Source organism: Bombus fervidus, chromosome 4 (genome assembly GCF_041682495.2).
Source record: "Bombus fervidus isolate BK054 chromosome 4, iyBomFerv1, whole genome shotgun sequence".
Lineage (NCBI taxonomy): Eukaryota > Metazoa > Arthropoda > Insecta > Hymenoptera > Apidae > Bombus > Bombus fervidus.
This window is the reverse complement of record NC_091520.1, coordinates 1485179-1509465: the sequence shown is the minus strand read 5'-3', so window position 1 is coordinate 1509465 and position 24287 is coordinate 1485179. Positions and strand designations below refer to the sequence as shown.

Genomic DNA, 24287 nt, shown 5'->3' with positions numbered 1-24287 from the left:
GAGAGAGAGAGAGAGAGAGAGAGAGAGAGAGAGAGAGAGAGAGAGAGAGAGAGAGAGAGAGAGAGAGAGAGAGAGAGAGTAGAAGCGGTCATGGTACAGGCACACTGACGTAAACGTGTCCGACCTAGTATAAATAGGTTTGCTTCTTGCTAGCCTTAGTTAAACAAAGTTCCACCGAGCCAGGAGCCAAGCATCGGCAAGGCGAGGTACGGGAGGAGAGCATTACCAATCCCGCAGCTTCTCTTAGCACTGCTATTGCTGCCTCTGTTACTATCGCTGCCTCGGCTACTATCGCTGCCTCTGCTACTATCGCTGCTGTTGCTGGTGCTGCTGCTGTTGCCGCTTCTACCATTGAAAACGGGCAAACGCAAAAACTACTAGCTTCGTCAGAGCTTGGAACAAGTACGTTCGATATACAGGGTGTCTCAGCTAAACGAGATCATATAAATATCTGCCTTATTTACCATTGTATGAAAAAACTTCTCAGAGCAAAGTCGCACAATCGCACGATTATTAGTATCGATCGTAAAATATATTACTGAAACGTATAAAGGAGAACACCGCGTCGAATTTAACAGACTATCGTGCAATTAAATGTACTTGTTAGCAAGAAACTGCTTATTTTCAAGCTGTGGTCCTAGGTAATTCGTACTGCCTGCTAAGTAGAATTAGCAACGCGAAATTTAAATCGTTCCATCTTATAGGAAACAACGATTACGAAGATAACGCTGTATCCAACTGTTAATGCGAGAAACCTTGTATATCGTAATCCGTACGAACGTAGGACAAGAAGAGATACGTAGATTTAAATCGTCGTTGTCTCGATATCGAAATTGCTTAAAAAATATAGATGTTCAAAGATAGGTGTCAATCTTTGCTGATTTTTATCAAAGCTATTTCCACATAAAAATTTATATATATATATATTACATATTGAAATTATTACTGAAGATCCCCGATTTGAATCTTACAATTTGAACTGAAAATATTTTCATGTTCTGCGACCTTTTCTCCTGAAATTATTATTTTTTTATTTGCGGACAACTGCCCTCGGATAATCAATAGTATCGTCGATACTTCAAGGTTCTTCGGATATCGTCGTACGTGTAAAGGCAACTTGAGACGATCAATGCGTATCCTCCGTGTAATACGTACTGTCAATATTTCAGTGTACATTCTTCTCATACGTATATTGTCTTTATATGTATACGTATGTCGTATTTCACCATCACCGGTGCTATTAGACAGTTTTTCGAAACGCATGCCAATCGTAGGAAAATAATTTTGAAAATCTATTCGCAAGCAATATTTTCAAAAATTTCTTGGATATTCCATTTTTATTCGATTTTTTACGTGAAATTTGTACACCGCAACGTATCCTCGACTTTCTTCGAACCTTGATACGTTAAAAAAGAGCCATTGAAATAACGAAGCGCGCAAAATAAGAATCCGCAACGTGTTTAAAAAAGCCGTAGGTGAAATTCATAATTAATATAAGATAAAGAAATACAGGAGTCTGACGAACTTTATAAGCCACTTTATCAGCCTAGATACTGTTTATTGTCAGCCAGATGATTACAAAATTCCATTCTTTTTATTTATCCTTTCTTCGTCATTTTTAATTATTCGAATTTACCAGCCGTAACAGTCAAACGAAACTTTTTCTTCAATTGTTTTCCGTTTACTTGCTGTCGCTTAATTTGCGTTTATACAACTAGTTCTAGCTTGGGTTTAGTCTTAGTCCTAAAGTGAGATTAAAACTGCTTAGAATAGTTTGCAATATCTTCTCAACGACATTTTACCTCTTTAAACAGCTTTTTTTCATGAACGCAATTTCAACAAAATTGTACGCCATTAACACTTTGTTCGAATTAGTAGAAAATAGCGATATTTCGCGACTAACTCTTTGTTTGGATTCTGTTACTTTCTAAGACATTTTCAGACATCGATGTGCGTATATTAGCGAGTCCCATGTAAATGCAGGATTCATTTGATTTGCGATAACAACCGCGCGTGAGGCTATTTATGATCTCGGGAGATGATTTTGGTCCAGTTAATTGGGAAAAAACTATTTGCGTAATGAATTTACATCTACGTAAATAAACACATAGGAGCGTGGACAAACCAAGTATAAGATGGAAACTTGAAATATTGAAATGCCATCGAAAGAGAGAGAAACGCACTTGTATCACCACTTTGAAAGGTTTTGTTGCACCTATCAGAGATCCTATAAAGCCAAATTTAGTCGAAGGAGAACTTTTTTTTCTTTTTTATTTGCGTTTAATTTACAATCAATTCTCGTGGAGAATTTTAAATAAAATTATCTGGCCTGGTACTATGACATGATTAATAAGCGTTTATAATATGTTTGATTCTACTTGAATCTAGTGCTTAGGTCTAAGGTGTAATGTCTTTTTAGCCCGCGGATCTGTTCCGACGTGTCGAGTAGTTGAGTAATTAGAGGGTTTTGGTGCTTGTTAACTCCTGTGCTGTCTATTGCTGAATTTGGATAATTCTTCTTTGACCGTGGGTATCTTGAGGTCTATTGCTGAATTTGGATAATTCTTGGACCGTGGATATCTTGAGGTCTATTGCTGAATTTGGATAATTCTTCTTTGACCGTGGATATCTTGAGGTCTATTGCTGAATTTGGATAATTCTTTTTTGACCGTGGATATCTTGAGGTCTATTGCTGAATTTGGATAATTCTTCTTTTACCGTGGATATCTTGAGGTCTATTGCTGAATTTGGATAATTCTTCTTGGACCGTGGATATCTTGAGGTCTATTGCTGAATTTGGATAATTCTTCTTTGACTGTGTGTATCTTGAGGTCTATTGCTGAATTTGGATAATTTTTCTTTGACTGTGGGTATCTTGAGGTCTATTGCTGAATTTGGATAATTCTTCTTTGACCATGAATATCTTGAGGTCGTGATGTATCGTTTCGTTGGTGATGTACCAAGGTGCATCTGTTAGGGATCTTAAGGTTTTCGATTGGAATCGTTTTTTTATTTGCGTTTATTTTACAATCAATTCTCGCAGAGAATTTTAAGTAAATTTCTCTGGCGTGGTACTATGACATGATTAATAAGTGTTCATAGTATGTTTGATTCTACTTGAATCTAGTGCTTAGGTCTAAGGTGTAATGTCTTTTTAGCCCGCGGATCTGTTCCGACGTGTCGAATAGTTGAGTAATTAGAGGGTTTTGGTGGTTGTTAACTCTTGTGCTGTGTCTATTGCTGAATTTGGATAATTCTTCTTTGACCGTGGATATCTAGAGGTCTATTGCTGAATTTGGATAATTCTTCTTTGACCGTGGGTATCTTGAGGTCGTGATGTATCGTTTCGTTGGTGACGTACCAAGGTGCATCTGTTAGGTATCTTAAGGTTTTCGATTGGAATCGTTGGAGCATTTCTATGTTGGAATTACTTGCTATTGTTACCCATAGTTGGATTCCATAGATCCAAACAGGTTTTAATATGGTCTTGCAAAACCGAAGAACTGAAAACTGAAAACTGAGAACTGAGAATCGAGAACGACTAAGGATGATCGATGTAACGTTTTAAGAAAGATACAGCGTACATGTAGCTAAATTTTAAGGAAGCCTAGCAATACCCTCGCATTGCCCAGATTACATTTTCATCCGTCACGGTGAAAATTTTCAAACGACTAACGTACAACACGAAACTGTGTTGGAAATCTTCTATGGAAAGGATGGAGCGATAAAGCATTTCGATCTTCTCATCTTCTCGGATGAATATCAGATAATAATAGAGCACCCAGAAACACGTAAATATCTGGAAAAGCGTAAATGATCCAAAAACGCGTCTGAAACGAATGTTGTAGAATAAATCTATAAATATAGATGAACGAACGATTAGAGTAGAGAGAAAAGGAGGGTAAAGTGACGAAAAGGTATGTTGAATAAATATCTTCGTTATAATTATCGTAATGCGAGAGACGTTGAAAGAACGTTAGCATCGACCAAGTAGTCATCGAGTGATTCTTTGATACGCAGACAATGAATCGAACTTTTCTCGTTGGTTAAACCAAGTCGATCAAACTCCTCGTTTCTACCATATAATTTTACTCTACGATACAACGTTCTCGCTAGACGGTCTGTAGTCACGAACACTTACGTTAAACTGTGCGTCGTCTTCGCTTCCTTCCTTGTATATTCTGTCCCTGCAAAAGAAACAAAGACCTCCGCTATGAAGATGTATAGCAGTTTGATGCAAAGCCTGATGAAGATGATTCGAGTCGAACGTAGAATTCGTTAGGCTGCTTCGAATGGCTGCAAGAGGAAAGGTCCGGAATTTCAATCAGAAATACCAAAGAACGTCATTTCGTTATAACAATGTTCAGGAAATATCTAATAATCGTGTCTTGATACGCGTGTACAGGTTGTTTCGCCCACAGCTATTAGCGGTACCTGCGAAACTTGCTTTCGAAGATTCGGTAGATCGTTGGACTCTCTCGTACGGTAGGATCAGCGCAATTCACAATTTACGAACTCTATTTATCCAGCAATCCGTTCCAACACACTTTCTCCGTTTGATACAACGTAAATTCGGAATTTTTAATAGATGCGAGACGTTTCGAGCGTCCGTTTCGAGGTATCATATTGGTAAATGGTAAAGAAGCAACGAGGTGAGAAGAGGCTTTTCTTTGTTCGTCTTTCTTCTTCTCAGCTGGCATTTCGCTCGTTCGACCCGGGCCTAAGCAGCCAGATAAGGCGACAAGCGACTCTTTGTACCTCTTTGTTCGAGCCTCGCGAGTTTTCTCTTTTTTTTTTGACATTTTTCTCGACATTTTGCTTCTTCCAACATTCGTCTACAATTATCTTCATGAAACCATCATATTCTTTACATATAAAGTCTTACGATCGTTTCATTTTAACGACAAGCTTGCGTACGATAGCATTTTGGGAAAACGAACGTATACTTTGGTCCTGACGAAGCAAGCAGCGTTTATCTTTAAAGAAAAGATACAATTTACAGAAGAAAACAAGGCAACGTCGCTTTTTAAATAAAAAAAAATAGGAATTTACAGTAACTTGATAAAATCAAACCTCGTAACGCCTAGACAGCCAGTAACGAGACTAGCCGTAACGATAGACAGCCAGTAATTTATTAATTTACCAATGAAATTATACTGGCCGCGATTGCCACCAGCTTTTTCTACCCGTTTTTTCCCAAAGATCTTCAAATTCGAATCTTCTGAGGAGTTTCAAGTTTGGGGATCGAGCTAACTCGCGTCAAAGCCTTCGCGATATCTTCTTCTTCTTCTTCTTTTTCTTCCTCTGGCATAGCAAGTGTTTCGTGTTTCGCGTTGCTCGATGCGCTCATCGTCGCGTTGATAGATGAAAATTATCGTCTTCGATGAAATTCCTTCTGCCAATGGCGTGGAAATCGTTTCTACGCGCACGTTTGTTTTCTAGTTCTACCAAATACGACCAATTACGATCAATTACGACCAATTACGAAATAATGGACTTGTACTTTGATCGCTAAAGCTCTCTGACGATACCTGTGTACGATAGATAGAGTAGAATCGTCGTGTTTCCGTTTTATAACGAAAACACGCAGATATCTCGCCGACTACGGATCATACGAACGTCGTACGACTTGCGGGCGAACGTATCGCGCCAAATAGATTTATTTTATCTCGCAACTATACCTTTTCATCGCGTATTCTCGTAGCCGACGTGGAAACATTTTCAAAACACCGTACGTACGTTTACACGTGCTTTTTGCCCACCGGAAACCAAAAAGATAATCTCGAACTCGATACACCGACAGCATCGTCGTTATCCAATGTCCATGGCAATGATCTTACATCCGCGCTTTGTACATTTTCGTGTAAGTAGGTATCGATACAGTTTTCCATCCTTGTTAAGTACAAGCAACAAGCTTCGGAAATGTTTCGACGTCGGTTACGAGAATACGCAAGGAAAAAATATAATTTTCATCTAAAAACGTAGCCCAACGGCTCTTCAAGGCTATCGTCGAAAGAGGTAGAGTCTCTTTAGGAATCGTACAACATTCGTTTCAGATGAAACGTTTCTCTTATCGCCATTTATAGATGGAAAGCGCTTTGTATAAATTTCTAGAATAAATTATAATAAATTTTAAACCTTAACGTGAAAACGTAGAATCTCTTCCGCTCGAATCCATCGATTGCCCCTCGACCGACTAGGAATATGGAAAGATATATCAGAATAGAGAAGTATCTGCGATATTTCTTCAAGTAAAATTGAAATTACGAACGTTTCAAGTAATTCGAAGTTGGCGATGGATATTCTATCGCAACTATCCTTCGAGAACGTTGAGATTTTCACGAAACTCGATTGCTCGTCCACGCAAACCTACATCGAGTTGACAAAAATATCACGTAATACGCTTGTTGAATCTTCTCGTCGAATTTTCTACTCGATCTCATCGGAAAAACAGCGTATGCTGCTACTTACGTTACCCGTCATCCAAAGGGATCTCGATCCCGTCACGAAAACAAAGTGTTTTCGGAAAATCCGATTAGAAATTCTCCTTCGTAATACACTCGACGCGATTAAAGTACAGCTGAGAAGGTTTTTAGTTGCATAGCCGCAAATGGCAGAATAATAGTGGATCGCGTTACGCGCGCTGTAAAAAATTCAAATGCAACTCGTTCGCGTAATTTTCCTTTGAAATTTCACCGTTCGTGATATATTCGAGTAACATAGTCGTATACGTACACACAAGCCATATGGACGGTGATAAACGTATGAAAAATGGTTGATATTAATTACAATAACGATACATTTATTTGTTTTCTAGGCTTCTAATCTCTTACGTTGTACCACTCTAGAATCTAAACACTCAGTATAATATACGTACATGTAGCCGCATTAAATATCATCTTACGAATGCAAAAAACATCCAAGTTGAGTGACTTTGAGCGGATTTGTCGAACGTTGAGATGTTGAAACGTTTGGAATATGTGTTTGCAATCGCATTCTAAAAGTTTCCATTGAGTTTACGTAGCGCCAGCTATCTATTAAAGATAGATATGAAACTCGCTCGGTGACAGGTATATTCCCTGGTTCAACTTCAATTTATCAGGACATTCCTCTAGGAATGTCCTCTAGAATGTCGAAAATGTAATAAACTATCAACATTTTCATTAATTCGCAGCAACTGCTTAGAGGTCTAGGTACTATCGCTGATACTGCTTATAGTTTATCATGAGATTTAAAACCTAAAATCTACGTCCTCTTTGAAGCTCCCTCGATGACAGGTATATTCCCTGGTTCAACTTCAATTTATCAGGACATTCCTCTAGGAATGTCCTCTAGAATGTCGAAAATGTAGTAAACCACCAACGTTTTCATTAATTCGCAGCAATTGCTTAGAGGTCTAGGTACTATCGCTGATACTGCTTATAGTTTATCGCGATATTTAAAACCTAAAATCTACGTCCTCTTTGAAGCTCGCTCGGTGACAGGTATATTCCCTGGTTCAACTTCAATTTATCAGGACATTCCTCTAGGAATGTCCTCTAGAATGTCGAAAATGTAATAAACTATCAACATTTTCATTAATTCGCAGCAATTGCTTAGAGGTCTAGGTACTATCGCTGATACTGCTTATAGTTTATCGCGAGATTTAAAACCTAAAATCTACGTTCTCTTTGAAGCTCGCTCGGTGACAGGTATATTCCCTGGTTCAACTTCAATTTATCAAGACGTTCTTCTACGAATGTCCTCTAGAATGTCGAAAATGTAATAAACTATCAACGTTTTCATTAATTCGCAGCAATTGCTTAGAGGTCTAGGTACTATCGCTGATACTGCTTATAGTTTATCATGAGATTTAAAACCTAAAATCTACGTCCTCTTTGAAGCTCGCTCGGTGACAGGTATATTCCGTGTTTCAACTTCAATTTATCAGGACATTCCTCTAGGAATGTCCTCTAGAATGTCGAAAATGTAATAAACTATCAACATTTTCATTAATTCGCAGCAATTGCTTAGAGGTCTAGGTACTATCGCTGATACTGCTTATAGTTTATCGCGAGATTTAAAACCTAAAATCTACGTCCTCTTTGAAGCTCGCTCGATGACAGGTATATTCCCTGTTCCAACTTCAATTTATCAGCACGTTCCTCTAGGAATGTCCTCTAGAATGTCGAAAATGTAATAAACTATCAACGTTTTCATTAATTCGCAGCAACTGCTTAGAGGTCTAGGTACTATCGCTGATACTGCTTATAGTTTATCGCGAGATTTAAAATCTAAAATCTACGTCCTCTTTGAAGCTCGCTCGGTGACAGGTATATTCCCTGGTTCAACTTTAATTTATCAGCACGTTCCTCTACGAATGTCCTCTAGAATGTCGAAAATGTAGTAAACCACCAACGTTTTCATTAATTCGTAGCAATTGCTTAGAGGTCTAGGTACTATCGCTGATACTGCTTATAGTTTATCGCGAGATTTAAAACCTAAAATGTACGTCCTCTTTGAAACTCGCTCGGTGACAGGAATATTCCCTGTTTCAACTTCAATTTATCAGCACGTTCCTCTGCGAATGTCCTCTAGAATGTCGAAAATGTAATAAACTATCAACATTTTCATTAATTCGCAGCAACTGCTTAGAGGTCTAGGTACTATCGCTGATACTGCTTATAGTTTATCGCGAAATTTAAAACCTAAAATCTACGTCCTCTTTGAAACTCGCGTTGATTTGACAAAGCAGAAAAGTATTCGGTAAAGAATATCAGAAGCCACTCGCAAGTTGCAGAGCAGAGTAGAGCAAAGCAGAGCAGAGCAGAGCAGAGCAGGGCAGAGCAGAGCAGCGGTAGCGGCAGATAACAGCAGCTAGAAACGACGAGGAGGAGAGGTTGAAACTGTGATGCCTGCAAAAAGCACGGCAGACAGCGTCGATCGTTTTTGCTTGGCGTCAGCCGCGTTCCTACCGCCGCGTCGTACTTCGTGGTGGTACATCGCTCCTTCTACCCCCTTCTTCCTCTCTCTTTTCTCACTACCTTCTCCGTCCTCTTCTTGCCCACCTTGCTCTTCTCTTTTCGTCCCTCGACAATCCCTCCAGCAAGTGCCTCTCTCGTCTTTCTCTTTGTATATCGTATGTCCACCTCGAGGAGCCGCGCAGCGTAAACGGATAAACTTGCTTTCAAAATTACTTTCAACTCGCAGGATTCGGATTCCTCCGAAAACTGGATTACGCGATTAGGCTAAGAAATACGACGATATTCCGTAGCATACGCGCATCGACGATGGATACGCGTGAAAATCAAAGTCTTGGACGTTAACTCGGTCGATTCGTTCGACCAGCAGATACAGCACAGTTGAAAAGTACTGTTACTCTCTGCGAATGTCGAAAACGCGTACAAACGCGAGATATGCTTTCGTATAAAAATCAAGACTTACCATCGAGTTGGAAACCAGAGACAAGAAAGCATATGCTTTGAAATCGTTGATAGGAACCTACGTAAGTCGCTGTCTGTTCGAGCAAGCGATCTGTTGTTGTGTTTCTGATTTATAAATATCATTACGATCTCGCGACGTTATTCGAGCAAACATTTAGAGGATACGTACGTACATCCGGAGTACACACTTTCGTAATGTCGAAGCTTGTTATAATTGTATCTATCGTTTGAGAATGATTTTAGTCTTTTCATATCTATCGTCTTAGGAGGAAAAATCGCCTGGTTTATGCAAAAGGTAGAAGTAAGTAGCGGCTAAAGGAATTTCATGAGACACTTAGGTTCTTCAAGATCGTTGCCCGAAATCGTGCAACGCCCGCTTCCAACAAGCAAATCTTCCATTTTCGGAAGATTTGCTTCTCAAGACGCTCGATAGAAGTGACGTATCTGGATAATGCGAAATCGATAACTTTAGAAAGAGTAGAGTGGATCGATTTGACTTGCGACAAGGTCGTATAATCGTACATACGTAGAAATACGTCCCTTTTACGAGTATAGCGTTCTTCGTGCGAAAGGGAAAAAGCGAACAACCTAAGGTCATGAAAATCTCAGACTAATTACATCGTTGCTGGATAAGATTCGATTAAACGTTTAAAGAAAAGGAAGGAGGAAGCACTTTGCACGAGGATCAGGATCGTCGCAGCAATTTTTCTTACAAGAGAAACACCATGTACCAAATTATATGGTGTTTAAACGATGTTAATTGCTGCCTACCACACAACGTTACGACCTGTTCTCGTATAATAGCGTATCTGCTCATTTTTGTCGGTCTTCCATCTCCGATATTCCAGCATTTTTCCTTCCATTCGAGGTATCAGGGTTTTCCATGTGCCGTATACCGTAGGTTACTTATCTCGCGCGTTAGTATCGCACGCGTCTACATCTAGAAATCTAGAAATTAAAAGTCTACTTTCTGTCAAACTAATAAATTTATTCGAAAATTAGCTACACGCGAGGATCGTATATGATTCTGCTATCGAGTCGTACGTTTGGTCTTTGACAAAAACAACGTAACAACGTCGGATTACAGAGAAAATACAAGCTGACTTTGTTTGATTTTAGTATCATTTTTTCTGTTCCAGTAAGCAAGCGGTATTCGATGGGAAGAAAGCCATTAGAGGAGGCATTCCATTCGTTTTTCGTAAGTATGCCAGGCAAAATGGAATAAATAATTGTTTGGAGATCGATAAAAAAGAAAAGTTATTAGGAAAAATATCGAGTGGCGGACGGAAGAAAGCTTAAAAGTTCGTTCGACAGGAAACATGGTAAAACGAAATTACGATTTCTAATTACTATTCAAGTCAAGTAGCAACTTTATTTGCGTAAAATTGTCTTGGTAAAACTTGTCTCGCTTTTAAATCCTAGTCGGTACATATGTCCCAATGAAATACCAATTTTACCATTTACGACTGTCTTTTGTTCGCCACCATACGCGGAATTAATAACATTAATCGCGTATTGCCTCCGCTTGATGCAGCACAATTTGGAGCATGGACGTTTGGGCCGCCTCACGGTTTTGCTAGAATCGTCCGTTGGAACGTAGAAAAGCCGCCTGAACGTTTGCCGAGCGGTGACGTCGAAGCGATTTTCTCTATTATGGACAGCGAATTCACCCGATCAATGTGGAATTACCCATTCAAATTGACATACAGACTGATACTTCGAGAGAAGGAACTACATTTTAACATTGGCGTATACAATCCTAGTAAAGATCATACGTTTAGTTTTAATTTATTGCTGCATACTTACTTTAAAGTGCCAGATGTTAGGAGATGTCAAATTACCGGCCTTCATGGATGCACGTTTATCGACAAGGTATAATCGTAGCAACGTTATCGACGATCGACAAGGTTGAAAAGGATAGAAAGTTCCTTCCGTTTTTCCTAGCCACGATTCAATCGCTCTGAAGAAATATTTTTTCCAAGCAGTTGCTTTTCGTTCACCTGGCACGGGTTCAAACGCGAGAAGACAAAAATTGCTGCAACTTGCAAGAAGAAACTTATTCTTCGCAACTCGCTCTCTTTCTCGCAGCATTAAACAATTGTACGCCGATGGACTAACGAACGAATAGCCGAATGACACCGTACGAATAGCCGAATGACACCGTACGAATAGCCGAATGAGACCGATCGAATAGCCGAATGAGACCGATCGAATAGCCGAATAAGACCGATCGAGAAAGACACGTAAATCTGAAATAAACGAACACGCGCAGAAGAGCAAACACCGTTGTTCGATTTGGCCGTAGAAACGGAACGAATTTTCCCTTCGAACCAATAAATCGGTTTTTTTTACTATTGATTAATTTTTCAGAAATATCTACTAAGAGAAGCTTATCCTTCTTTTCAGACAAGAGACAACCAAATTTTTCAAGAAGGTCGCGACGTAGTGACCGTGTGCGAATGGACAGACAGAATTTATCAGAACACGCAGCCAGAACACATCATTACTAACGTCGTATCCGGTAGGAAAATGCGAGTACAAAAGTACAATTTTCCTGATACAGTGGTTTGGAATCCGTGGCAGGAAAAGGCTCGTGACATACCAGATTTCGGCGATGACGAGTTTCCCAACATGATATGCGTGGAAAGCGGACACGTCAGCAGCCCTGTTATATTACTTCCTGGAACAGCTTTCGAAGCTAGTCAAATCTTACAGGTATAATAATAGGAACAGATTTAAAGCAACATTTATTCCACATATTTTTTTTTTTTTTTTTTATATTTTCCATCTAATAATTCAATAATATTATATAAAGCCTAGGTCTTTCTATCTTTAATTGTCCGGATTATGCGCGATTATCACCAACGACGTTCACAACGATTCACAATAGCTCTTCGTTCGTTGCACTGCACAGGAGTATTATTTATATTACAAGTATTATTTCGAACAAGATGTAACCTCATTCTACGAAATAACCAACCATCTATCCTAAACGATATTTAATCGTACAATAGATTCTCTACAAGAAAATTCTCTCATTTTCTCATCGCAATTAACATCGTCGATTAACATTACACGCGCGTTCACGATCTAGCACTTGTTCGAAAGAAATTGATTAGCAACTGCCAGATACATTTATTCTGTATACTTGTACAATTTACTATAAATCTTGTATAACTAATACCCGAGAACAGAAATTAACACCAATATTTTTATGATACCGAGAAATCTAATATGCCACGAAACGAAAAAATACTAATTTCAATAAACGACAACTTGTAATTTGTCATAAACAACAAGGATAAAGATTATCGTAAAATTGTGTAATTATTAATATCGATTGTAGCAGATACTATTTGCGGATATAAAGAAACGCGTTGAATTTAACAAACAAAAGCAACGACCTTCTTTTTCTTAAAAGTCCATTCTGCAATTAAATGCTATTAGATTATTTACGTATTTTCAAGCTATGACAAGTGGTCCGTATCATCGCAGAATCAGCAACAAATATACCGATAGTTTTCTTTTTGAATATTTAACTCTGAGTGTGTGTGTGTGTGTGTGCGTGAGTGTATTAATCTATTTATTTGTTTATTTATTTGCTTATTTATTTATTTAATCGTGATAATCGCCTCTTCTCGCAGTGCTAATAAATTTCAAAACGTTCCATACGACAGATAGGTTATATCATATACGTACAGGATTCGGCCGAATAACATGTAATACAAGCGAGTATGAGGTGATAGAATAAAATAAAAATAAATAAGAATTTAAATAAATAAGAAAGACTTTCCAAGTTTCTTCGATACAGGAAAAGAGTTAGTCGGAACACACGGCATGTAACGACAATGACGATAACCTTGTTTTCGAGTAACAGCTTGCGCCTTGCTACCTTCTTTACGCAGACTAGGAGACAGCTCCTTTATCTACCTCCTTTACCTATTTGAGAAATTGCTCAAAATGACCAGGCTCAGCTTCGACAGAAGCACGAATGGCACGACACGAATCGCATCGTACATTGTCCAACTATTTCCAGCGATTTATACGGATTTGCTGGCAACATTGCTGACGACCACGTTGACGGTTAAACAGTTTCAACGGACAACGTCAATATGTAAACCTTTATATGTAAACAAGAGATTGTAAATACCTCGATAACCAATGATCGAATGAATTCGAACAAGGCCAACACGACCTGCTCACCCCACCTATATACTTGGCAGGAAATCGTTGATCCAAAATCCAAGTAATAAAGTAATAAGCTGCCACTCGAGAACAAGCTCGTATCGAGTATATGCGTCTATGTGAATTTCTCTTCTTATTTTAGCGCGCCGAATCCTGTTTAGTTAACGACCTAATACATGCGTATGATAAACTTTCAAATTTACTTTTCTGAGAAACAAAAAGAATCAATTTATATCCGCTTCTACGTGTTATTCAGCCTTGTATTAAATTTTGTATTAAATAAATCGCGCGTTTTATTAAACTAATAACTTTACTACATTTACAACTGTGCCTACGTGTGTCTATGTACTACATGTATATTGCTTTAAACATTTTATTTCGATGCTCGTATTTCACCTGTTACAGAAACCTTACGAACGTAAGTGTTCGGACGCCTTCGTTAGCCACTGTTTGTCACTTCTCTTTCAATTTATCCTTTCCCATTGTATGGTTGCACTGTTTTTTCACGTTATATACCTTCAACTGTGTGCTTGTTTACGTACGTATGTACACGTGTGCGTATACGCGTGCGACGCTGTCAACGACCATACCTCGTTGTTGACAGCGTTTCTTTCTGACTTTTCAAGTCGATATTTATGTTCTCATATTATTTATCGAATGCTGATTCTACGATCTTGTTCCTTTTATCCATATGTATTACCCAATTGTACTCCTTGTACGATTGTATTAATTGTAAAAATCGCTAACTTCGTCATATCCATTCGAGTATTCAATTCCGGTTAATAACTTGCGTCTTTTTCCTTACTTTCGTACGTTCTATCGTTGTTGTTTCGTGTTTGCATTTATGTACTTTTATTTAGAGATACCCTTAGGTATATTTTATAATTTCTTCAGCCATTTCCATAGATATTCCTTGCCGATATGCTCGTGTAGTGCTTCTTCTGCTCATTTTATTTAAACAAATTAAACAGATCGTACAAATTATACAAATTAAAATAATAATAATTTCAATTAGCTGTTTTAATATTTATAAGAATTACATTACTTCTGTACTTTAGGTAATGTGAGTAGAGGGTGGACCAACGCCGCACGTAGCAGCCGGAAATAATACGAATTCGTTATTTCCGGTTTCCTCTCCACCAGGTACCGTTTGGCCAACTAGTACCGGATGGCTATATATGCCACCACCTCCTCCACCACCGCCACCGCCACCTCCACCACCATCAACACCTTCGACACATCCATCGCGCTTACATGCTCACTGTATCGCTCAAACTTGCACTATATGTTCTCTCAATCTTTAAAAGGAATATTATGAAAAATCAACTTTCACACACTCCTTTCATCTTTTGTTGCTTTTATCCACTTCTCCCACGATACTTTTACAGCAACATCTACGATATTAAATATCACATTATAATTCATTTCAATTAAAACCCGATTCATTTCATTACATTAAATCATATGTTTTCATATCTTTTCTATTGTCGCTCAATAGTTATGCAACATAATTGAATACAAGTGAAATACAGTTATAAAAATATATCGACGTACATATAAACAGAACAGATATAAAAAGTTATTAATAAAACTTATTTCTTCCTATTATATTATTATAAATATATACTTAAAATAATATGCTACGCAAAACTAATAGCTTCAAACTATTACAAATTACTCTGCAATTACTATTCTACCTACGAAGGAAAGATTACTTTCTAAATTGTTGTTACAGCTAAACGGAGTAGCGTCACGCTTGAAAGATGAACTTTTATTGGTTTTTAATAATATTAATGATATATAGTGGGAAAACGTTCCTATATTGCTATACATTGTATAATGTAATCTCGTGAATCAGAAACAAAAAATCATTAACGCATTTTCAAACTTATTTGGCTAATTTGACAAAAAGCTCAATGTTTGGACAAGCAAAACAGAAACATTATATAATTAATGTGTTTATCAACTGTGATTAAAAATATATATATATACATATTTCTTTTCATTTTCACTTTTTACTTAAACAATAAAGACATCTTTTCGCTTAAATTATACCATGACATTTTGTTGTTGTGTTTCTTTCATAAATCAATGTAATAAAGTTTTAGCGCAGATATTACAATGTTCATTGATACTTATAAAGCGATGTCTCACATTCTCTAATAACTCTACTACTTTATTTAGAAACAGCATCTTTAATATTCCCAACCAATTTTCCATTAGACAATTTTTATCTCAAAAACCCCAAATGTTACTTGGCTATAAATGTATTATATGTATTTTTTAAACATACTAATACGAAACGTGTATAATGTACGTACATTCTGATATTGGAGTTGTGCTGATATTTTAAAACATTCTCCAAGTTACTCCGACTTTAGTATTTACGTTCTTCTTCTTTTTTCTTCTCTTCATTTTTTCTCCTTTCTTTTTTCTTCTTTTTCTCTTTTTATTCTTTTTCTTTTTTTAAAGAATCATAATTTTGTTTCCCTATCGCGCTACTTTCAACTATCTTATGTACAAAATTTTATTTGTTTTCCATACTCTCAAGTTTTATTATATATTTAGGAAACTCTGTAACGTGCAATTTTGGATACATTATTACATTATAGTTCTATTTCTAACGTATATCAAAGGTATACGTAGTAAACTCAACTTAATCGTATTAGCTCTGAGTGCACAACTCGTTTACAAAATGATACATACAGTTATGGTGCTAATATTACAAACACAATGTTTTAATAGTATATTATTCCAATAGTTAAGCTCAATTAGCATTTATTATTACTGTAATTTTAACAGAGGGACAAATTTTTGTCAAGTTTCCAAGTACACTATGCACTTTATCTTGTATCGTATGAACTAAGAAAGGCATACGACAATGATATGTCTTCGAAATAGATGTAAACAGGATATTTATACCATATAATATTAAGCATTCTTAGTATAATAAAAACGACTCTATATATGTATTAAATATTTGTAAAAATATTACAATATCTATGTTATATTCAGTAATTAACTCTTTAGAAGCGAAATCAATTTTGAAATATATCTACAGGAATACAATTGTGTACAACACTATCTACGGTTTACTATTAAGTCCTTAATATTTATACTGTTATTAAGATTTACAATATAGATAGGATATATTAATAATTTAGTGCAAAACATGAATAATATGTCAAACATAAATATACAGGGTGTCCCATGTAACTGGGCCAGAGTGTGACTGAAATGGCAAGAGACAGAAAAATATTTCATGAAACAAAATTGAATAGCTTCGAATGATGCATGACCTGTTGCTGTATGTGTTCACTCTGGACGAAGTGGAAATATCTTGGAAATTTTAGGGTCATCTCTGTTTCCTTGACTAAATGAGACTATACATTCTTTTATATACCTATCAATATATCTTTCTATTCTCTATTTAAAAAAAAAAAAAAAAAGAAAAAGAAAAAAGATAGTAGGGCTTAAAGGTCAAAAGTTGTCTCGTTTACAAAATACTTTAACTTTATATAACTTATCATATGAAATACAAGGAAAGGAATATCACAGTGCTTTTGTACTTTTCATGCAATGATTCTCACAAAATCAAAGTTAAAATATTTTTTAAACTAATTTCAGAATTATGGCTAGATTCAGTTGCGTATCCGGTATGCAATATTAAATGTACATTAATAAATAACATAATTTGCAACATATTCAATTTTATGTTATAAAATAAGCATTTAATAAATGATAAATAAGCATTTTCACTGAATAGATAAGATCTTTAAAAAACGTTTGCTACTAAACTGTTGTTGTTTACACTCTTATATACCTGTTCGAAATTAATGACATTATATTCATTTAAAAACTTTAATCGAAAGTCATAATTCTACTAGTAATGTTTTGCATTGGATTATTAAGATATTCTTATATAAGACACAATCAATATGTTAAAATTTATAATCGAGATTCTATTACATTAATACAGTCTTAAGTATGAATCTTAATCTTAATTATGAATGTATTCTTTCGTCTAACTCGGTAAGATATGTAACTTTTGATATTTGATTAATTACAACTTTTATTCCCCTACAAACACTACTATGGACAAGCAAATCGATTCATTAGTATCCGATTACAAATATGACTCGAAAAATTGGATAAAATTAAGCTTATATCTTACAAATTTATCAGATTTACACAATTTTATCATTTTCTAATAACTTCGAACATTATTCTTAACTCGTATAACAATATTCCATTTGTTATATTTGTTTTATAAAAGATAATTCTGTATTTACTTATAATTAGGTGTCAAGAATCTTATAAAAATATCTATTTATCAAGCAGAATATGTGATCCATATTTAATTACTAAAAAATATTCAAGTTAATATTGTTTAATGCTTAATCATTCCATATTTTTATATTGAATTTTGGAAAGTTTAAATATTTAGGCGAAGAAAATTCTCTCATATGGTAGACATATTTTAGTTGCTGCAAATTAGAATATTAGCAATAGATAGATTCTAATATTTGATATATCTATAATAATACAATATCATTTTTGCTTCTACTATACTACATCTTTGTTTAAACGTGTGTGAAGAATATTTCTTTTACTTATTGTTAAAAACGCCGCACTATTTGTAAATCACAGTTCACATTTATTTTACAAAACTTATTTACAGAAAAATTCAATTATCTGGTAAAATATGTTCTTTCCAGTAAAAGGGAGGCAACATTAAGATAAAAAAAGTATTCCTATATTTATGATATGTATTGCTTATAATCTGAAAATTTATATACATATATACTCAAATTTATTCGTTTTATATTACATATATTGAAATTGATTTAAAATAGAATGTAATACAGCATTCATATCATTATCATTGTTTCGAAAATCTTTTATACAAACTAATTCTTAATTTAATTATTTTCTTTCTTCGCTTAATACAAATGCATCAGATGAAAATTTATAGTTATGCTTTGGAACAGATAGTATAATTAAATAAATGCTCAATATATAATACGGTTCCTTATATATGAAAAGTTTGATAATCTATAAACGATTAATAAGAGAGGAAGTCCTCTGCTTGTAAATGTATTAGTGAGCTAACAAACACAATTTAGTGGTAAACAAAATACAAATCTTGGATCCTTTTAGTTTTTTTAGAAATAAGTCGAAAATGGTTTTTAATTATACTTTATTTTATAAGGATTTTAGTCTTTAGAGGCTATATAACGTGCTTATTGTACGATACAACGTATTACCATTTTTTTTTTTTTTTTTTTTTTTTTTTTATATCTTATTATTATTGAAATTTTTACCTTTCGGTAAACATTACACATGAATTATTAGGAAATTTCACATTCTTTTATTGCTGTTTCATATATCCGTTTTAAATATTCCAAATGTTTGTAATTTATATCAGGCTTTTCAAGTAATAAATAAATATGTTAAATATGTACTGTCTCTGGGAAAGTGCAATAAAATATAGGTAATGGTCAGTTAATACCGTTTCTTTCTTTGTAAATTCCATACATATTCCATCTTAAACGTATTGAAACTTCCATTAATACAGAAATTTCATTGATAAAAGATTTTCACTTTAATACAAAAGTACAATAAATGCAAACAAAGGCACATAATAAAGATATATGGTATACCTGTTGATATTAGTACCAATTATTTGAATGATCTGCTCTATATAATATAATGTATTAAAGATTCCTAATATTAATGTAATATAGAGACAAGAAATTCTAAAATATTTATTTTAAAATTGAACAATTTATTATAAGCCAAACAAAATGACAATATATGTCTCCTTCACGTGGTACAATTTATGAATCACTTACATATCATATTAAATAACTGAAAACTCGAATTTACAAATTAAAGATTAGTACTACAAATACTCTTATACTTAATTAATTAATATCCTTATATCTAGGTGAACCAGTCAAATGTGCATTTTCTTTAATCATTACAATGTAGATAACAATATTTTTATACACAATGACTATTAATATTTTGCAAACATGATTACTTGTACCTAGTTTTATAATATATATTGCATTATACAGTCTGAAGATATTTTCTATAATTAAAAACACTATGAATTCTTTATGCACTCACATTAAGCATAGCCTTGATATTTTATAATCAAGAATTTTAAAACCATACTTAAAATTTTATTCTTGAATTCAGTCGAACAATTTACATTTTGCAATAGTAGGGATTATCTCGCACCCTGCTTTACTTTCTCTTGCTGCTCTTGTTGTTTCTTTAGTTGTTTCTCTCTCATTCGTTCTGCATCTCTAAAACAATAAAAACAATACTTACATAGTATAATACACAATGTATGTAAAAAATTTTAAATTAATTAATTTGAAGTCTCTAAATGTTCTTACCATTTAAAAATCCTATTAAAACGAATCTAACGTTATCTAGCTTTTTAACGTAATTCACAATGATAATTAAATTAAGTACTGAAAATATATGCATATAACCTAAAATTTTATATTGCTTTGTAATTATTACATTTTGTATGTCTAAGGATTTATATCATATAATATGGCATGATGGTGTTGATAATACATTCATAAATATCAAACATATATAAGCGTACAAAAAAATTTTAATACATATTAAATACTGTTACCGTGCTTTTCGTTGTTCTAATGAAAGACCCTTATTGCTGTCTTGTTCAGCTGCAGATTTTTTAACAGTTTTTTTCATATTTTTGGCTCTTGCTAACTCTCGCTGATTTCCACCTATATAAAAATGAGTAATATAATATAATATCAATTGTGAATAAAAGTTAGTCTAAGTAGTAGAATTTAACTATAATTTAACATGAGCAAAGATTTAACCAATGGAAATGAAATTACATTTTAATGCCTAATATCAAGACATAAAGTAGTAAATTATAATAAAAACATAAAAGTATATTCGCAGCAAAAGTACACAATAAAGAACAAATATGAGATAATATTATAACCATAAACTCGAATTAGGAATTTTCTAGAAGTGCCAGTTTGAGCAAAACCTTCCAAAACCTAAGTACTACATTGAAATAGTTATGTAAATTGTACAAAATGTGTATTCCTCGGCAAGAAATTGTTAAAATAACGAAATATAAAATAAAAACTCTTACAATTCGTAAAAAAATGTAAATGTAACAGAACAATGTAAGAGGGATAAATTCTTTAGACACGAAGAATTATGATAAAGCAAAATTATACATATTTATTAGAAATTATTCATTTTACAAGTAAACAAAAAAAATGTAAACAATCAATTATAACTCACGCTGAAATATTGTATTTTCAATCTTTAAAATGCATATTCACAAATGGCAGATGCAAAGTATACACTGTTCCAAGTTTTCCCTGTTCTTTTATGGCTGTTTCGTATATGATCGTATAAACAGTAATGCAAGTTACTTACGGGTCATTCTTTCAGTTCTTGACCTCCGATAAACAAGTACTTAAAAGTTTGGCCCGATTAAGTGACGCGAAAAAGCACGTCCGTACACCTATATTCCCTTTACGATCGTTGACTAATTTCTAAACTAAAATAAATCTTGCGTCGTCTCGGTTGACGAATATCGATGTAAATGCCATCTATACCTTGGATAGATCTTTTCTGACATTTTAAAAGTACGAAGGAGTTATCGCATGATACGTAAATATAGCTAATAAAATGAGAATAGGACCTCAAATATACATAAATAGTGTTTTTACAAATGCGTAATTAGACAATAAGTGTTGGACATCTTTTTCTAATTAGTTGTCAGTGATAAACAATAAAATTTTATAACCTCTGTAATCTTACACTTTAGGTCTAGAATGTATTTATATTGAAATATTTATTGTTATAAAATAGAAGTTGTAGTTTTGAATCTCATTTATTTAACTCAATAATGATATTATTTGAAGTGTGAAAAATGTGGTTATATTTTAACATTATTTTAATAGTTAAAAAACAATAATTAATAATATTAATTAATAATTGTTTGACAAGATTTGCCATAGAAATAAAAAAGAAACTTAAATTTTATCAATTTTGTTACCTTTGCCATTAAATATTAAAATGTTTGAAATACCGCATTTACCTTCATTATCATAATATCAATTGTTTAGAAAACTTATATTTCAATATATTTAAGAATAATTATAGTATATTTCTGAGTTATGATAATATGAAAATATTTGTTAATGTATATGTTACAATATAAATGTCATTATATTAATATCTTAATTATAGAAATTATATAAACTATCTTTCATAATAGATATTCGGGACTAAATATCATGTTTTCTTATGGAAAATGCAGAGAAAGTTTGCATCCGATATATATTATCATTAGTTAGCTGTTAAAAATGGTTGTGTGGTTTTTACCCCAGTACAATACTGGATTTTTTTCCACGCAAAAGCATAGATATTCTTAAATATTCATAATATTAATGACAAATATTTCATTTATTAGCAATTATGTTTCTTCATTTTGGCCATTTTCATTTAGAACTATTAATAATACCTATGTATTATTCTTCAACATAAAGAAGAAACTAATAATGCATGAATGTATCATGAATGTAAACAAATGATTATTAAAAGATTTAGAGGTCATAGTTCTATAGTAACATATTAGTTTTTGAAGATACATGACAGTAAAATACCTAGAAGGATTTTATAAGTCTATCATAGGAACAGAGCATGAAATATTGTTATTTTAACAAGGATATGTTTACAAAATGCAGATGTATTCTGTTAACTACTTAGTTTTACTCTTATAGTATTTAAGAATGAAAATATTTAAAAAAAAATAATTTTGCATTGTTAAAGGAATGTTGTTTTATGTGTATCCTTCTTTCTATTTGGTGATGGTATTAATATTACAGTAGAATAAATTGTGAAAGCAGTATGAACAAAAGTCATTTATAAGTGGTTGGTTATGTACTTTTTTACTGCTATAATATTTCATATATTAAGCCTCAAACGAAGCATTCTTTGATTACTTTATTAAGGAAGAATAGGAGCAATATCTATTTATGTTTGTTTATGTGGATAAGAGTCTTTAAGATTAACAACAGTAGTACAATTATTCTATTGAAAACCGATCTCATCACTATATGTACTATATGAGTGTCTTACGACAGTTTACTATTTAGATCATTGATATTATTTGATAAAAGATCTTATTATATTGTCATAGAATTCTTATGATAAATGTACGAAACATTAGAAATGCAAGGAAATGATTAGATGTGTATAATGGTATTGCTTATAGAGTACATACTTTAAGATAGATTTTTATCTGTTATTCTAGAAGTTACAGAAATATTTATTTTTAAAAGACAAGAAGGGATAACGCATGTACAGGTTAAGTCTCGCAACGTGACATAACTCGTAAATTAATTATTCGCTGTACGAAAAAAAGTTTCGAGTAAAAGCTGTATGTATTACCATGGTACTACTTTCCAGAATGACAGTATTTTTTGTTTTTATTGTTATTTGGTTTCTTTTTCATCGAAATATGATGGTCACCTTCAACTTTTTAGATAGAATGCTTAACGTTTCTTCTTGAATTCGGATAAAGCATCAAACTTTACGTAAAAAAGTATTATACATGATAGAGTCTAAGATTAATCATTATCGAGATATTCTCAAATTAATAATTTTAAAAGATATAAACTGGACAACACAGAGTCCTTGTTGACATCGTGAAATCAACCATCAATTATACATGTATACTACTCTGGCTGAGTCACGGGACATTTATTATAGACATAGATAAATATTGTTATTACAAAAGAAAATCAATAGCTATCAATTGCGTGTATTATAAGCTAAGTTATATTATATTTTGAAGGTTTTTGTTAAAAACCTATTTTATTAAAACTTGTGTTTAAAATTAGCAAATGTCTCGTCACTCATGGCGGGAGTGTATAGAGCATATTTCAAGTAATTGAGATGAAACTTCAGGAGCATGCTGTACTTATCAAAACAAGCAAAAGCATTTGAATAAATATGGATCCGAATATCATTAGTAGACTGCGAATATTTATGTGATTTTATATTTTTATGATCATAATTAGAGAAATGGAATCTAAATAGAAATTTGTTTCGTCTATTAAGTATTATAATAAGTGCTTCACTTATCTAATCATTTCGGAATTATAGGACATTTTCAACTGTAGGTTAGTGACTGTACAAGAAAGTTTATTGTGTAAAGAAATGTTCCCGAAATGCATGCATCTAATTAGTAATGTGTTCAGTGTCATACATCAACGACTATATCGAACATTGGAAGGTAATTTGCGAGACTGTGAAGAATTGATATCAGCGATATCATCATCAACTCTCAGACGCTGTCGAAGAATAGCATCCTAAGAAGGTACTGTTAGTCCGGTCACGATATGGAAAACAATGTACATGCATATAAATTACTAATTGTTTCCTTATCATATAACATTCCTAAGTAGATGATATTCCACTGGTAAAAACCTCTTATAATTCCGATATTAAAAACATTCAGATCCATGTTTATTAAGACATTTTTGCTTTTTTGCTGCTGAAGTTTAACCTTAACTTTTTGGAACACTCTGCATATTCTAGCTTGGTCGTTCGAGCAACTGACGCTCATATATTAACACTTTGACTGCCATGTTGGTC

General features: G+C 33.7%; 3 protein-coding genes across 4 annotated transcripts in view; 1 reads left to right on the top strand and 2 right to left on the bottom strand.

The window, feature by feature from the left end:
• LOC139986744 (uncharacterized) overlaps positions 1-17696 on the top strand; it is a 39220-nt gene extending 21524 nt beyond the window's left edge. Inside the window, exons 3-6 of one of the 2 annotated variants that reach the window (XM_072002312.1) lie at positions 10562-10620; positions 10957-11294; positions 11829-12137; positions 14666-17696. In XM_072002312.1, the coding sequence (XP_071858413.1) occupies positions 10562-10620; positions 10957-11294; positions 11829-12137; positions 14666-14674 (715 nt within the window). In that variant the 3' untranslated portion in view covers positions 14675-17696. Of the gene's footprint in view, positions 1-10561; positions 10621-10956; positions 11295-11828; positions 12138-12237; positions 13902-14665 lie in introns of those variants that run through there. The other variant, XM_072002311.1, reaches the window with a different exon arrangement.
• Positions 17697-18652: 956 nt separating this feature from the next.
• Tsp26a (Tetraspanin 26A) overlaps positions 18653-24287 on the bottom strand; it is a 183850-nt gene continuing 178215 nt past the window's right edge. The window contains exon 10 of the transcript XR_011799707.1: positions 18653-18662. The gene's annotated coding sequence lies outside the window, so the exon portion shown is untranslated. The remainder of the gene's footprint in view (positions 18663-24287) is intronic.
• Positions 19375-21215, bottom strand: LOC141445749 (putative SERF-like protein). The gene is made up of 3 exons (XM_074111699.1): positions 21057-21215; positions 20269-20380; positions 19375-19924 (listed from the first exon to the last, which is right to left on the bottom strand). The coding sequence occupies exons 1-3, from the start codon at positions 21061-21063 to the stop codon at positions 19846-19848; spliced, it is 198 nt and encodes a 65-aa protein (XP_073967800.1). The 5' UTR covers positions 21064-21215; the 3' UTR covers positions 19375-19845.

Excerpts from the sequence above, each read along its gene's own strand:
- LOC141445749 (XM_074111699.1), bottom strand. Across the intron at positions 19,925-20,268 it reads TTAGAACAACGAAAAGCACG|AGATGCAGAACGAATGAGAG; the intron begins GTAACAGTATTT and ends TTATTGTTTTAG.